General features: G+C 55.9%; 3 protein-coding genes across 3 annotated transcripts in view; 1 reads left to right on the top strand and 2 right to left on the bottom strand.

Moving 5' to 3' along the window:
• Positions 1-422: 422 nt before the first annotated feature.
• On the bottom strand, positions 423-3,756 carry ZACN (zinc activated ion channel). The gene is made up of 9 exons (XM_072782152.1): positions 3,660-3,756; positions 3,451-3,575; positions 3,283-3,327; positions 3,027-3,133; positions 2,632-2,801; positions 1,752-1,876; positions 1,406-1,616; positions 1,121-1,285; positions 423-639 (listed from the first exon to the last, which is right to left on the bottom strand). Exons 1-9 carry the CDS (start codon positions 3,754-3,756, stop codon positions 455-457), a joined length of 1,230 nt encoding a protein of 409 aa, XP_072638253.1. The 3' UTR covers positions 423-454.
• A 1,219-nt stretch (positions 3,757-4,975) lies between these two features.
• On the bottom strand, positions 4,976-7,623 carry GALR2 (galanin receptor 2). Its single transcript, XM_072781673.1, has 2 exons — positions 7,244-7,623; positions 4,976-6,015 (listed from the first exon to the last, which is right to left on the bottom strand). The coding sequence occupies exons 1-2, from the start codon at positions 7,609-7,611 to the stop codon at positions 5,220-5,222; spliced, it is 1,164 nt and encodes a 387-aa protein (XP_072637774.1). The 5' UTR covers positions 7,612-7,623; the 3' UTR covers positions 4,976-5,219.
• Positions 7,624-12,778: 5,155 nt separating this feature from the next.
• SRP68 (signal recognition particle 68) overlaps positions 12,779-14,236 on the top strand; it is a 37,044-nt gene continuing 35,586 nt past the window's right edge. The window contains exon 1 of the mRNA XM_072781669.1: positions 12,779-12,961. Within this exon, the coding sequence (XP_072637770.1) occupies positions 12,805-12,961 (157 nt within the window). The 5' untranslated portion in view covers positions 12,779-12,804. The remainder of the gene's footprint in view (positions 12,962-14,236) is intronic.

Below are 14,236 nucleotides of genomic sequence, written 5' to 3'. Positions count from 1 at the left end.
GCTGGAGCAGGAGTGCCCTCTGCACGTGCCCTCTGGGGTCCAGCACACCGCAGAAGGAATCCTGAGAAGCTCTGGCCACCCTGTGTGGCCTGTCCAGGCTCATCTCTCGGGGCCTAGGGTCAGGCAGCAGTAATTGCACAGAAATGGGGACCAGATGACTGGTACACAGTGGTGAGAAGTTCAGGAGCATAGTGGGGGTGGGTGCAGAGTGGCCGCCCCACCTGCGCAGGATGAGGAGTAGCTGAGCTCAGTGAAGACAAACCCTCGAGGCACGTGTGCACGACACCTGGGTGATGGGTTTATTTCATGCTCTGCGTGCATGCTGTCACTAAGGGAGAACTCAGGGTGGCCTGGGATCCTCTGGCTTAGGGAAGAGAGTCGTCTTCCCTCCTCCTCTCTCCAGAGACCCTGTCATGGCCCTCCTCCCCGGGCTACAGCTCTAGGCCTTGGCCCGTTACAACCTGGGCTGCCCACCATGGGGTATGGCCTCACCAGGGGCTGGGTCAGACTTGCATGTCGCCCACATCCAGAATCCAATGAAGAAGAATTGGCTACACACTACCCCCACCACATACACCAGGAAGAAGATGTGGTCGGCAGCCTCAGCCCAGCTCCTTGACTCCTTCACTCCGGGAGCTTCTGGTGGGGGAAGAAGCAGGGAAAGGAGCTGTTTTTCAGGGCTCCCCCAACATGCTGGCCCAGAGCAGGAGGCTGAACCCTGGGGGCTGTCAGCCTGGATCTCTTCCTTAGATTCACAACTGCTGAATGTTTCAGTCTGGCCCGTTCCAGGCCATCTTGAGCTGAAGAAGCCTTTGTAGAGAAGGGCTTCTTCTCTACAGAAGCTCCGATAACAAGCACCCTTGTTATCTCAGGGAGTTTGAAGTCACCTGGGCCCTTAGGGAAGCTGCCGTTGCTCCCTGCTCCATACCTGCGTCTTCCAATGGCAGGCACGGAGGAGCCCAGGGACAGCGGAGCTAGCAGAGTGAGTGCCTGGAGCCTCTAAATAACCTCGCGATCCCCAGCATCAGCCCTAAGTGCGCAGCCTGCCAGCTCTGCCCCTGTCAAAGCTGCTCCTAGACTCCTCCCTCTACCCCTGCCCCAGCAAGGGTTCCCTGCCCACCTTCAGGATGCGGCCCCAGGTCCCCATGATCTTGCTGCTCCCCTCTTGGGGTTGGGATGGGGCTGCTTCTGGCACTGAGGTGGCCCCGGGCCTGCAGTGCAGCCAGCAGCACGGTCTCCATGGTGCTGATGAAGAGCAGCAGCAGTAGCACGGTGAAGTAGTAAACTGGCGGGGCAGGAGGGTGTGGTGGGGTCAGGGCCAGGCCTGCATCCCCCGGTGCCCAGAAAGATGAACAGAACACGCTCCTGCCCCCTCCCAGGGCTGGGTGAGGGGCGCATGACTTACTGAGCAGCGGGTTGCAGGAGGAGGAGCTGGGCAGTGCCTGCACCAGGGAGGAGTGGAAGACCAGATAGCCTAGCAGCAGGGTCACCTTGTAGGCAATGCGCTCGGTGGCCCGGAGGGGCAGCAGCCCCCCGCACATGTCCGCTAACAGCAGCGCCTCCCCAGGTACCAGCAGAGCTATGATGGCCTTCAGCGCTGTGTTCTGCAGGCGCAACTGGAAGGGAGAAAGTTGGGGCTTTGTGGGAGGGCATCAGGGGCCCGAACCGCTGAAGGGTGGCCCCGTGGCCTCTGCCACATGCTTCACACCCCCACCAGCCCTGTGTGCGCCATGTCCCATGTCCTGACTCACCGTCACCTGGAAGCAGGGCACCAGCTGCCGGGGAGGGATTTGGGTCTCCAGACCCCAAACTACATATTCCCTCTTGACACTCACAATCTCGTTCACTGCATGGGCCCGGAACTCCAGCTCTAGCACTGGAAGGGGGCAGGGGAAAGTGGTGAAGCAGGAAAAAGGTCCCCCTGGTCCTGACTCTCTTGGGAGTGAGTGGCAGGGACTAGCCAGGTGCCCAGGGCTGATGGAGACTTCTGATGGTGGCTGGGGGCAGACCAGGAGGTTAGCATGCTCTGTGCAACACCCCACATTCCCTCCAGCTGGGGGAAGGGCCTTCTCAGGTTCACAGGTGAATTTTCATTATGAAACTAAATGCATGTGGCACCACTTCTCAGAGGGGGGTGTGGTTATGGATGCATCTCCCAGTATATCTCATGCCTGCAGTATTAGCCTCAGGGGGCGGCTGCTGTAGTATTTCCTAGAGGGCAGGGATGTGAGGCAAGGGTTGGGGGTTCTGGGCCAAGCTGGATATCCCCCGTGGGTCTATGGGATATTTACTGGATGGTTACACCTTTAGGATACTTCCGGGAGTAGGCTGCAGCAACCTTGGCCTCTGGCCTTGACAAAAGCAGTGCAGACACTACCGTTTGGCCCTGGCTGTTGAGGGCGGCTGCAGTGGGGGCCGCAGCCCGGAGCAGGGGAGAGCTTGGAGGTGGGCTGCCATCTGAGTGGGAAGTGCAGGTGAGAGGCACGCTCTGCTCTAGGATCTCTTCAGCTCCCCTAAGCCTGAGGTGGCCCGGTATGAACACAGGCTGGCTGCCCCCCATGTCACATGTCTGCTGGAGGCCAGAGGCTGCACCTCCCCCCTCCCCGCCTCCAGCTCCTGTCCTGTCAGCACCAGTGTTGCTGAGAGCATAGAAGCTGAGGTTGCAGTCGCTCTGGTCCCTGGGGAAGTGGAGGAGCTCAAAGTCACAGTTGGTCTCCGTGGTGAGGGCCAAATACAGGTCGACGTGGCCATCAGGGCCCACTCTGGCCCGCGGGCTCTGGTCCTGCCAGTCCACCCAGAGCCTGTTGTGGAGGAGGGAGATACCACAGCTGGAGGCTCGGCTGCTTCTCAGAAGGGGGTGGAGGGGGAGACCCTAGCATAGCCCAGCTGCCCTCTACTGGCATCCAGGTTCCAGAAGGGTGAGGTGGGCCCAGGACACTGGGGTGCACCTGTGGCCTGGCAGGGCCACCAGAGGGGCATAGTCCCTAAAGAGGACCTCCTGGCCCAGGAACTCCCTCCTCACTTACGCCTCCTGAATAGTGAGTCCCGGAGTCCAGAGTGAGTCCCAGGGCAGTGTGACTGCATGCTGTGGGTACAGGCTCGCATTCCAGGCCAGGCGAGTATCCACCCAGGACTGGGGACATAAAGAAGGCATTAAGGCTCCCGCTCCCAAGTATCTACAAGTCAGTTGGCTTGGCAGTTTGATGAAGGCTGGTACTTCTGAGCTGGACAAGAGAAGGGTCTCCAGTCCCACCTTCCCCGCCCCCTGCCCCAGACACTCACCAGCCGAAGCAGCAGCATGGAGGACACTGTGTACCGCAAGATGTCCTGAGGGAGGGGCAGTGTGTCACCTGGGGGTGGGCGCAGGGGACAAAAGAGGCAGGAGCCCCCACCGCTTGCTGGGGCTGAGTGGTTAGTGCCCTGCCCTCTCTTTGGCCTGAGGACACTTACCACATTAAACACATTGGACACGAACACTTGCACATCCACGAGCAGGGGCGCGCTGCCATTGTTTGGAATCTGGATGGTTTCCTGAACCCCCTGGGGCTGGTTGAAGTTGAAAAAGGATGGCCAGGCTGAAGGACAGAGGTCAAGGTCATTTGGGTGGGAGCCCTGGCGGCCAAGTCCCAGAGCTTAATGACTTTACCTTCTCCACCTACCAACTGTTGGCGAGCGAAAGCCCCGCCCCTGGACCAAGGGCCCCGTGGTGCCCAGCCTGAGGAAGGCCAGCAGCAGCAGCAGGAGCCGCGGGGCCATCGTCAGTGGCTGCATGGAGGGCTGGATGGAGCAGCACAGCCTAAACTGCAACCTCAGTTTCAGTTGCTTCTCCGGAGGCCTGGGTGGTTAGTCAGGCAGCTGCTCTGTGCAAGAGCTCTGGGGCCTTGGAGCTGGCACCCCACCCTCACCCCTGAGCCAGGGTTCCGCAAACACCTGAAGACAAAGCCCAGGACCCAGCCCCGCCCACTGTGCACCTGCCTAGGCTTCCCATCCCCGCTTCATTTCCACCATCTGGAATCAGCCCTATTCAAAGACTGCCAAGTGGACCAGGCAACTACAGATTCCCCCCAACAAACACACACACACACACCCCTTTCCCAAACTCGGTCCTTCCAATCTGGGCAGATGCCACAGGCCTTCCCTGCTTTCTTGTAGTGGGTGCCTGCTGGGTTAAATATTCAAGCCCTTGCCAAAGTGCCCTGCGCTCAACATCCTGAGATCTGTACATGCTGTAGTTTTCCTGCATCTCCTCAAACACTGAGCTGATTAAAAAGCCTTGAAAGTCTCAAGAACCCCAGGGGTGGGGCAAACCTGGAGCAGGGCAACGGGATTCACCACCTGCTCCAGCCCAGCAGTGCCTTAGAAGCGCTCCTGGGTGCCCTGAAGCAGGACTGGTGGGGGTGAGGGGCAACTTTTCATGGCCTCATGGAAACCCAGCTGCTGGAGGCCTGACTCGGGGCAGCTATAGCCTGTAGCCAGGGAAGGAGCCCCAAGGCTGAAAGAGGGTGAGCACTGATCCAGCTGCAGACACTCCAAACGCCCCAGAGAGCTGGGAGTAGGGAGTGACCTGCCACTCGCTGGTGCTTGAACATTACTCAGAACATACATAGTGTCTGCGCCTCCCTGACTTACGGGCCTCGCTTAAGCACTCGGCCTGCCTTTGTCGCAGGCACAGCTGGCCACTGGTGCGGCCTTGTATGTATGCCAGGCGCCTCTGGATGGCCGTGTGCAGAAAGCCTTGACCCGTGCTCCCCAGTCAGGATTTCTATGGGGACTTAAACTTGGCTGCCTTGGCTGCAGGCCACTCTCTCTGTGGCTCAGCAGAGCACCTTGGGCGCATTCATCCAGAGCTCCCCCGTGAAGTCCCAGAGGCTGCAGACCACAGAGCCTCACAACTGTGAGATATGTGGACACACAGCACGTGATTTCACATGAAAAGATTTGCATCTTTTTTAAAAAAGATTTTATTTATTCACGAGACACACACACACACAGAAGCAGAGACCCAGGCAAAGGGAGAAGCAGGCTCCGTACAGGGAGCCCGCTGTGGGACTCGATCCGGGTACTACCAGGAGCACGCCCTGGGCCGAAGGCAGGCGCTAAACCGCTGAGCCTCCCAGGGATCCGGGTTTGTGTATTTTATTAACAGAGGAAATTCCCTCCCTGATCCCTCGCCCTCCGACTCCAATCCTTTAACACAAAAGCATAATCGCTAAGTGTCCTCAGGTCGCATTAACCGTCGGGATGCCACTGGGGGCATTTCGGTCCCGCCAGGACGGGCCGGGCACCAGGCTCAAGGCCGGGCTGCTGAGAGGCGCCAGCACAGGGGCGGAGGCCCCGGCCGCCTCGCTCACGTGCGTCAGGTCGGTGGACTCGCGCTCGAGCACGCTGCTGCCGCGGGGGCCCTGCGCCGCGATGCACACGCGGCCTGAGGCTCTCCGAGGGGCACGGCGCAGCAGCCCCGCACAGATCTTGCGGAAGCCCTTGCGGAAGTGCTTGGAGACGAGCGCGTAGACGATGGGGTTGACACAGGAGTTGGCATAGGAGACCAGGTGCGAGAAGATGCGCAGCGCGTACGTGGCAGGTGTAAGCGGGAAGCGGCCGAACCACACGCAGAGGATAAGCGCGTGGTGAGGCATCCAACAGAGGCAGAAGAGCGCGGCCACGATGATGATCATGCGCGTCACCTTGCGCTTGGCGCGCCGGGCGCTGGAGCCCGCGGCCACCGGGTCAACGGCGCGCCAGAGGTAGCGCAGGGTGCGCGCGTAGGTCAGGCCGAGCACCAGCATGGGCAGCAGGTAGCTGAAGACGAAGGTGCAGAGGTCCATGGCGCGGCGGCGAGGCGCGCTCCACGCCGGGTGGCACACAGTCAGGTTGGCCAGCTGCGACTGGCGGTAGTAACTCAGGTAGGGCCCGGAGAAGAGCAGCGACAGCCCCCAGATGAGCCCGATGGCAGCCAGCGCGTTTCGAGGCGTGCGCAGCTCGCGAGAGTGCAGCGGGTAGCGGATGGCCAGGTATCTGTGGGGCAGGCCGGGAAGGGGGACGGGTGAACAGCTGGATTGGCGGGGCGCAGGGCCGGACCCTTGCACCTCGAACCCCTCACCCTCTCTCCAGGAGGGTGCCTAGCGCACGGTGGCACCGCACTGGCCCGGGAGCAGCCCAGACACTCGGCTGCTTTGAGATGTGGGGCGGGACCCGCGGCAGGGAAGGCGCGCGTGTAGGCCACTCATCTGCTCTTCCCGGGACTCTGACCACAGTCACACTCCAGCCGGGAGGGCACCCCAAAGTTGAACCGGCTTTGGGGCTGTGATGACCCACCAGTGAGGGTGCCCGGAGAGGTTAAGACCCAGGCTCCTTGAGCCCGGAGACATCGCGAGGGACTTGCTTAGGGAAGCCGAGGCTCTATGGGTCCCACCAGCACACTCCGCGCTCGGCGGAACTGGGAGGTATATGGGGGGGGGGGGCTCACCTCGCTGCCCGCCCAGGGAGGGTCAGGAGGATGTGGGGGTTGAAGGGGCCGTGGAGATATTGGACTTGGACCCAGATTTCCTCCCCAGGAATCATCCCGGTGTCCTTCCGAACGGGGCGCATGGAGGAGACCCTCCAGCGCTCTCCTCTCCCTGGGCCTGGGGCGGGGAGGGGTTGGGGCGGGCGTGTTCGCTTGAACTTTGGTGTGAGCCCTTGCGAAGGACCCGCATTCCGCAGCCGGACCAGAGTCGACTGCGCGGAGCAAACCGTGGCTTCGAGGCCAGCGAGGCGGAGGCGCCTGAGTCTCCAAGAGACACCCCGTTGGCTGTCCTGACGCACACGATTACTGGATGGGAGACTCTGAACACATCGCTTCTGAACTCGATCTCATCCGTAAACGGGGCGCAGTAATCCTCCCGTCCCAACCTCACAGGGGCACCCAAGCCGGACGAAGCCGCGAAATTGCGATGTGCGCGGGAAACGCCGGCTTTGCCAGGCGCCCGCGGCGGCGCTGGAGAGCCGAGGTCCGCCGCGGGGAGCCGCGAGCGCGCACCTAACGGAGGGGCGCCGCAGTCCCCCGATCTTATTCCTCTCGTCCCTTGTCCCTTGTCCACCTCGGCTTGTCTTTCACTCTCTCCCGGTTCCTTTGCCTACGGAGTGCCCTTTTCTACTCTCCGCGCGCCCCTCCTCCAGCCTCGAGTCCCGCTTTCCTCTCCAGCCCACACCTGGGTGCCTGACGCTCCCCGCCCCCAGGGGGCCCGCCAGGGCGCTCGCTCACCTGTCCAGGGAGACGGCGGCCAGCGTGAAGCTGCTGGCGTACATGGTGAGGAAGATGAGGAAGTGCACGGCCTTGCAGAGCAGCGAGCCGAACACCCAGCCGTCCAGGGTGTAGATGGTGGCCTGGAAGGGCACGCAGCACAGGATGAAGCACAGGTCGGCCACGCCCAGGTTGAGGATGAACAGGTTGGTGGTGCTGACCGCCTGGCCGCCGCGCAGCAGCACCGCCAGCACCAGGGCGTTGCCCACGGTGCCCACCAAGAAGATGAGCGCGAACAGCATGGGCACGATAACCGCCTCGGGCTGCCAGCCGTCCCTGCCGCCCGCCTCCCTCGCGTCCTCGGCCCCGGGGCCGCCCGAGCCGTTCATGGCGCCCCCGACCCGGGGCTGCCCGAGCTCCTGCCGCCGTCTGGGTTCCGGGGAGCCCGGCGCTCCCGCGGTTGCAGCTGCTGCGGCGCCCAGCGCGAGCCGCCCGAGCTGCGGGCGGAGCAAGCCTTGACCGGCCGGGGCGGGATGTGGGGGTGCGCGGGGGTCAGGGGGAGGAGCGAGCAGCGGAGGGGTGGGCTGGGCCCCGCCGCAGCCCTGCGCTCGGGGAAGGGCTGGGGGACCGGCTGCGGTGGCCGGCCCGGGGACCCGGGCCGTCGGCGTCGGCAGCGCGCTCCAGCGCCCCGGGCCTGTCTGGGCGGCCGGGAGCGCCCCGCCTGGGACCACGCGTCCCTCTCCCGCGGCCCGGCCCCCTCGGAAGATTCCCGGGCGACCCTAAGCGGGGCGGGGAGGTGACCAGGGCGGAGGTGAACGGAGGGGCCGGCCCGCCGCCTGCTCCGCGCCTCTTCTGTGCGCCAGTCCCTGCCCTTGGCGCTGTGCCTCAGTTTCTTTGGCACCGGGGGATCACAGTACCTTCTGGGAGGGCTCTAGTGAGCATGGACTGAGATGTGTGGCCTGAAGCCAGTTAGTTGAATCTCAGCGAATCAAGGTCCTGTCTCCTTGCCTTAGATATCCAAAAAGGGAAAACATTAAGGAAATGCAAAAGAGCAGAGTTCCCTGCGCCAGGAGCGTTTTCCTGCGTGGTCAGGAAGGTGTTTAGGTTGCAGTAAAACTTAAATACTTGTTTCTAATTTTAACGTTTTAAGGATCTAGCTCTTGTGACTCGGAATCATTGCTGTTTCTGTAGGATTATCCACATCCCCCCTCCCGGATCACTGGGTCTGAAAATCATCACCTTCTGCCACTGAAGTGTGACCTCTGCTTCACCTTTCCCTGCCCTGCTCATTGGGTCCCAGTGTGGAACATTCCTTTTCCTCCTCCCACCCGCACCCCAGAATCTCAGCCCTGAAGCCTACTCCCACTCCTTGGTCAGGGAAGCATTATCCACACCCCTGCCCTGCCTGCCTATTCAGGGATAGAAAGACAGCAGTTCATGTTCATGAGCTGCTTGCCATTCATTCATTCATTCATTCATTCATTCATTCATTCAGCATTCATTAAGTATCTACCCCTTTCCAGACATTGTTCTGGGTCCTTAGTATATACCGGTGAGCTCTAGAAAGATCAAGGCCTTCCATGAACTTCCTCTTCGCAGAAGAGACAGACAATAAACAAAATTCAAGTGACTTTTTAAAAGATTTTATTTATTCATGAGAGACACACAGAGAGAGGCAGAGATGCAGGCAAAGGGAGAAGCAGGCTCCATGCAGGGACCCCGATGCAGAACTTGATCCCAGGACCCCAGGATCACGCCTGAAGCTGAAGGCAGACGCCCAACTGCTGAGCCACCCAGGCGTCCCTCAACTGAGTTATTAACCTATTACAAATTGATAAACACTAGCAGGAAAAGTAGATCAGGTAAGGAAATTGGGAGTACCATAGTGGTGGTGATGGTGCAATTTAAAATAAGGTGGCCAGGGTCACTGGGGTAGATCAGTCAGTTGAGCATCTATTTTTTTTTAATATTTTATTTATTTATTCATGAGAGACACACAGAGAAAGAGAAAGGCAGAGACATAGGCAGAGGGAGGAGCAGGCTTCATGCAGGAAGCCCGATGTGGAACCCGGGCTCGGGTTCTGGAACCCTGGGATCATGCCCAGAACCAAAGGCAGACGCTCAACCACTGAGCCACCCAGACATCCTGAGCTCTGACTCTTGATTTCAGCTCAAGTCTTGAGATCAGGGTGGTGAGTTCAAGGTCTGCATTGGGCTCCCCGCTGGGCATCAAACCTATTCTGGACATTTCTTTTTTTTTTTTTTTAATTCTGGACATTTCAAATATATTTTTCTTAAGGTTTTATTTGTTTATTTACTTATTTAAGTAATCTCTACACCAAATATGGGGCTCAAACCCATGAGCCTGAGATCAAGAGTCACAAGCTCTACCAACTGATCCAACCAGGTGCCCCTGTACATTTCATATAAATGGACTCCCATGATATGTGGTCTTTGGATGGCTTTATTCACTTAGCATAGTATTTTCAGGATTTGTCTGCTTTGTAGCATATATAAGTACTTTGTTGCTTTTTATGGCCAAATAATATTCCATGGTATGGTGATACCAATTCTATTTATCCATTCATTTGTTTATGAACATTTGGGAGACTTTTTTTTAAACTAGCAGCTAATAAAGTAACATCTTTATTTTATTTTTATTTTTTAAGATTTTATTTATTTATTCATGAAAGACACACAGAGAGAGGCAGAGACCTAGGCAGAGGGAGAAGCAGGCTCCCTGCGGGGAACCTGATGCGGACTCGATCCCAGGACCCCAGGATCATGACCTGAGCCAAAGGCAGACGCTCAACCGCCGAGCCACCCAGGCGTCCCTGGGAGAATTTTTTAAAATATATTTTATTTTATTTTATTAGTAATCTCTACACCCAACATGGGGCTTGAACCCACAATCCTGAGATCAAGAGTCTCACACTCCACTGACTGAGCCAGCCAGGTGCCCTGAGACCTATTTTAGTTTTTAATTGTGGTAAAATACACAGAACATACAATTTACCATCTTGGATATGTTAAAGCAAACGGTTCAGTAATATTAAGTATATGCAAGAGTGCCTGGGTGGCTCAGTCGGTTGAGTGCCCAACCCTTTGTTTCAGCTCAGGTCATGATCTCACATTCCTGGGATCAAGCCCCATGTCAGGCTCTGCACTGAGAGGAGAATCTGCTGGAGATTTTCTCTCTCCCCCTCTCTGTTCCCCTCTCCCTGCTCTTTCTTTCTTTAAAAATAAATAAATCTTAAAAAGAAGTATATTCATGTTGTTGTGCAAACAATCTCCAGGACTTGTTAATCCTACAAAATTAAAACTCGGTACCAATTAAACAATAATTCCCCTTTCGCCTGCCTCCAGCTCCTGGTAACCATCATTGTACTTTCTATGAATTTGCACTAGATACCTCATATAAATGGAATCATACCATATTTGTCTCTTTGTGATAGGCTTATGTAACTTAGCACAATATTTTCAAGCTTCAGCCACGTCGAAGCTTGTGTCAGAATTTCCTTCCTTTTTTTAAAAAAAAGATTTTACTTATTTATTCATGAGAGATACAGAGGGAGGCAAAGACATAGGCAGGGGGAGAAGCAGGTTCCCTGTGGGGAGCCTGATACAGGACTCGATCCCAGGACTCCATGATCATGACCTGAGCCAAAGGTACACGCTCAACCACTGAGTCACCCAGGTGCCCAGATTTTCCTTCCTTTTTAAGGCTTAATATTATTCCAGTGTATGGATATACCACTTTGTTTATTCCTGGAGGACCACTGGGTTACTTCCATCTCTTGGCTATTGTTAATAATGCTTCTATGAACATGAATGTACAAATATCTCTTGGAGATTCTACTTTCAATTCTTGTGGATATACACCCAGAAGTGGAACTACCAGATGGAATCATAATTCTTCAGTTTTCCAAAGAACCATCATACTGGTTTTTGCAGTGGCTGTACCATTTTACATTTGCACCAAAAGCACACCAAGGTTCTGATTTCTCCATATCCTCTCCAATACATGGTATTTTCTTTTATCACTATTTTTTTTTTAAATAGTAATGATCCAAAAAAAAAAAGATAGTAATGATCCAGGGGCACCTGGGTGGCTCAGTCCATTGAGTGTCTGACTTTGGCTGAGGTCACAATCCCCAGGATTAGCCAGGCTCAGCGAGTCCGGGTTGGGGAGTCGGTTGTGGCAGGGGTGGTGTCCATGCTCAGTAGGGAGTTGGCCTGTCTCTTGCCCTCTGCCCCCCCCACTTGTGGGCTCCCTCTCAAATAAATAAACAAATAAATAAATAAAATCTTTTTTTTTAATAAATAAAATCTTAAAAAAAATAGCAACCATCCAAAAAAAATATATATATATAGTAATCATCCTAATGGATGTGAAATGATAGTTCATCGCGGGGTTGATTTACATTTCCCTAATGATTAGTGATACTGAGTAGAGACTTTAATTTCTTTCTTTCTTTGTTTCTTTCTTCTTTCTTTTCTTTCTTAAAAGATTTTGATTATTTGAGAGAGAGAGAGAGAGAAAGCAAGCACAAGAGCAGGGGGAGAAGGAGAAGCAGACTCCCTGAGGATCCATCCCAGGACCCTGAGATCATGACCTCTTAACCTACGGAGCCACCCAGCCGCCACTAAATTGCCTCATTTCATCTTCATAAAAACTGTCTTAGGGATCCCTGGGTGGCGCAACGGTTTGGCGCCTGCCTTTGGCCCAGGGCGCGATCCTGGAGACCCGGGATCGAATCCCACGTCGGGCTCCCGGTGCATGGAGCCTGCTTCTCCCTCTGCCTGTGTCTCTGCCTCTCTCTCTCTCTCTCTCTCTCTCTCTCTCTCTCTCTCTCTCTGTGTGACTATCATAAATAATAAATAAAAATTAAAAAAAAACTGTCTTAATTGGTTATCCCCATTTCACAGAGAAGGGAAAGCATTTAGAGGGAAACCAAGTTATTTGCCCAACATCTCCCAACGCATGTTGCAGAGCATGTCTCCCTCCTGAACTGCTGGACTGCTTGCTCCCAAATCCAGGGACAAGGGTCGCCAGCTGGGCCAGGAGCCTCCCCACTTGCTGACCCCTGACCCCGCCAGCGCTTTCTCAGGGTGGGCCCCAGAGGAGAGCGCAGAGGCGCGGTTCCCTAACAGGAGGAGTGCTTCATTCGGGGAGTGTGGGGAACCCCAGCTCCCCAGTATCCAGGGACGTAGACACCCCAAACCCAAATTCCTTAGCCAACCTCCCCCGCCCTCTGCGCTTGGGACGTGAGCTGGCTCCTCCGTGCAGGGATGCAGGAGACAGAGGGGGTCCACCTTCCAGTCTTCCGCCCTCAGTGCCGGGAAAAGAGCTTAACACCTCTGGTCCGGTGCCCGAGCTAGCCCTCAGCCTTGCCGGCCGCGACCCGGGAACCCGAGCCTACGCGCAGGCGCACTCCAACAAGTGGCTTAGGCGTGCGGACCCGGCCGTCGGCGGCGGAGTCCGCCGCTATCCCGTCAGGCGGTCGGGGCAGGCCTCGCTCTCTTCCGCCTCCGTCGTCCCGCCTCCTCTATCCCGTCTGTCTCTGCGGCGCTGGGGCAAGATGGCTGCCGAGAAACAGGTTCCCGGTGGCGGCGGCGGCGGCGGCGGCGGGAGCGGCGGCGGACGCGGTGCCGGAGGAGAGGAAAATAAGGAAAACGAACGGCCTTCAGCTGGATCGAAGGCAAACAGAGAATTCGGGGATAGCCTGAGTTTGGAGAGTATCCTAGAGTAATCGGGCCTAACTCGCTATGACTACGTGTCGATGTGCAGGGCCGGGGGCGGGAGAGGCGGCGGGTCCCGGCACGTCCCGGGCAGGAGAGGCCTCGGGTTGCAGTTTCTCTCGCTCTTACTTTCCGGCACTCATTTACAGGGTATTGTATTTCGATCGGTCTTTTCTCGCTTCTCATTCGCCTCCCAGGCTGGGGGAGCGTCCTCTTCTCTCAAGCGGTACCGGGGGCGGGGGTGGGGAGGCGGGTATTGGGCAGAGTTTTGCAGTTTCCCTGCGCTTGCACACGTGGAGGGCTGGTGACGGGGATGACACTGTGGCCACCCCAGTGAGCTGCGCTCTTGGCACCTTGAATCGCTGAACTGCGGGGGGGCAATTGCAGTATTGACATTTTGTCTTAATACTTTTGTCGACAGCTGTCGGAGAATGGATAGTGAGCATTACAATTTGATGCTCTGGCAGTGGAGCAAGGATTGAGGAAGAGCTTGTTGTCCATTTTTAATAGAAGCGTAGCTTAACATCACTTGTATGGCTTTTTTTTTTTAAGATTTATTTATTTATTTATGATAGACACAGAGAGAGGGGAGAGAGAGAGAGGCAGAGACACAGGAGGAGGGAGAAGCAGGCTCATGCAGGGAGCCCCACGCAGGACTTGATCCCGGGACTCCAGGATCCCGCCCTGGGCCAAAGGCAGGCGCCAAACCACTGAGCCACCCAGGGATCCCCTTGAATAGCTTTCTTGAGGGGTCTGTAGGCATTTTATCTCGTGGAGAGTTGTTCAGTTGACCTGGAGGGATGGGCCTGTAGTTTACATCCAAGTGTATCACAACCGAGTGCCCGAGGCACGAGTTTGTGGCTTTTTGAAATGAATAACAGATGGAGAAAATGTAGTTGAATTTCTGAAATAACACGTTTAGCTTCACATGCTGTTTTCAGGGGTTTGGAGTTTTACTTTTTGAACTGGTGATAGATATAGTTTTAAATGGTATTAGAACGATTTGGTTTCTTTTTTACAAAACTTACACCTTCTTATTCCTTTCTAGTTGTTGAAAGAGTCCTTATGGCGTTCAGTATTTCAACATAAGTCTGCAGAGCAACGTTGAGGAAACTTTAGAGGGGAATTCAAATTGTAGATAAAGGTCCCTGGATTTCCTAAAGTTTAGCACATGATCTTAAAATATTTTTAAGATTCTTAAAAAGGAGAGTTTGGTCAGGTTTTTTTTTTTTTTCTTTAAAAGAAAAACTAATATTTTTATGCAAGCTGTGG

This window comes from Canis lupus, chromosome 16 (genome assembly GCF_048164855.1).
Source record: "Canis lupus baileyi chromosome 16, mCanLup2.hap1, whole genome shotgun sequence".
Lineage (NCBI taxonomy): Eukaryota > Metazoa > Chordata > Mammalia > Carnivora > Canidae > Canis > Canis lupus.
Note: the sequence above shows the minus strand (reverse complement) of the source record. Positions and strands in the feature narration are given on the sequence as shown.

What these genes read in the sequence shown, in the direction of transcription:
- GALR2 (XM_072781673.1), bottom strand. Translation starts at nt 7,611, where the DNA reads ATGAACGGCTCGGGCGGCCCCGGGGCCGAGGACGCGAGGGAGGCGGGC. An exon ending in GCCGCCGTCTCCCTGGACAG is followed by an intron (nt 6,016 to 7,243) that starts GTGAGCGAGCGC and finishes CCTGCCCCACAG; the next exon opens with ATACCTGGCCATCCGCTACC.
- ZACN (XM_072782152.1), bottom strand. Translation starts at nt 3,756, where the DNA reads ATGGCCCCGCGGCTCCTGCTGCTGCTGCTGGCCTTCCTCAGGCTGGGC. An exon ending in TGTCCAATGTGTTTAATGTG is followed by an intron (nt 3,328 to 3,450) that starts GTAAGTGTCCTC and finishes CCCCTCCCTCAG; the next exon opens with GACATCTTGCGGTACACAGT. An exon ending in GGACTCACTATTCAGGAGGC is followed by an intron (nt 2,802 to 3,026) that starts GTAAGTGAGGAG and finishes CCTCCACAACAG; the next exon opens with GCTCTGGGTGGACTGGCAGG.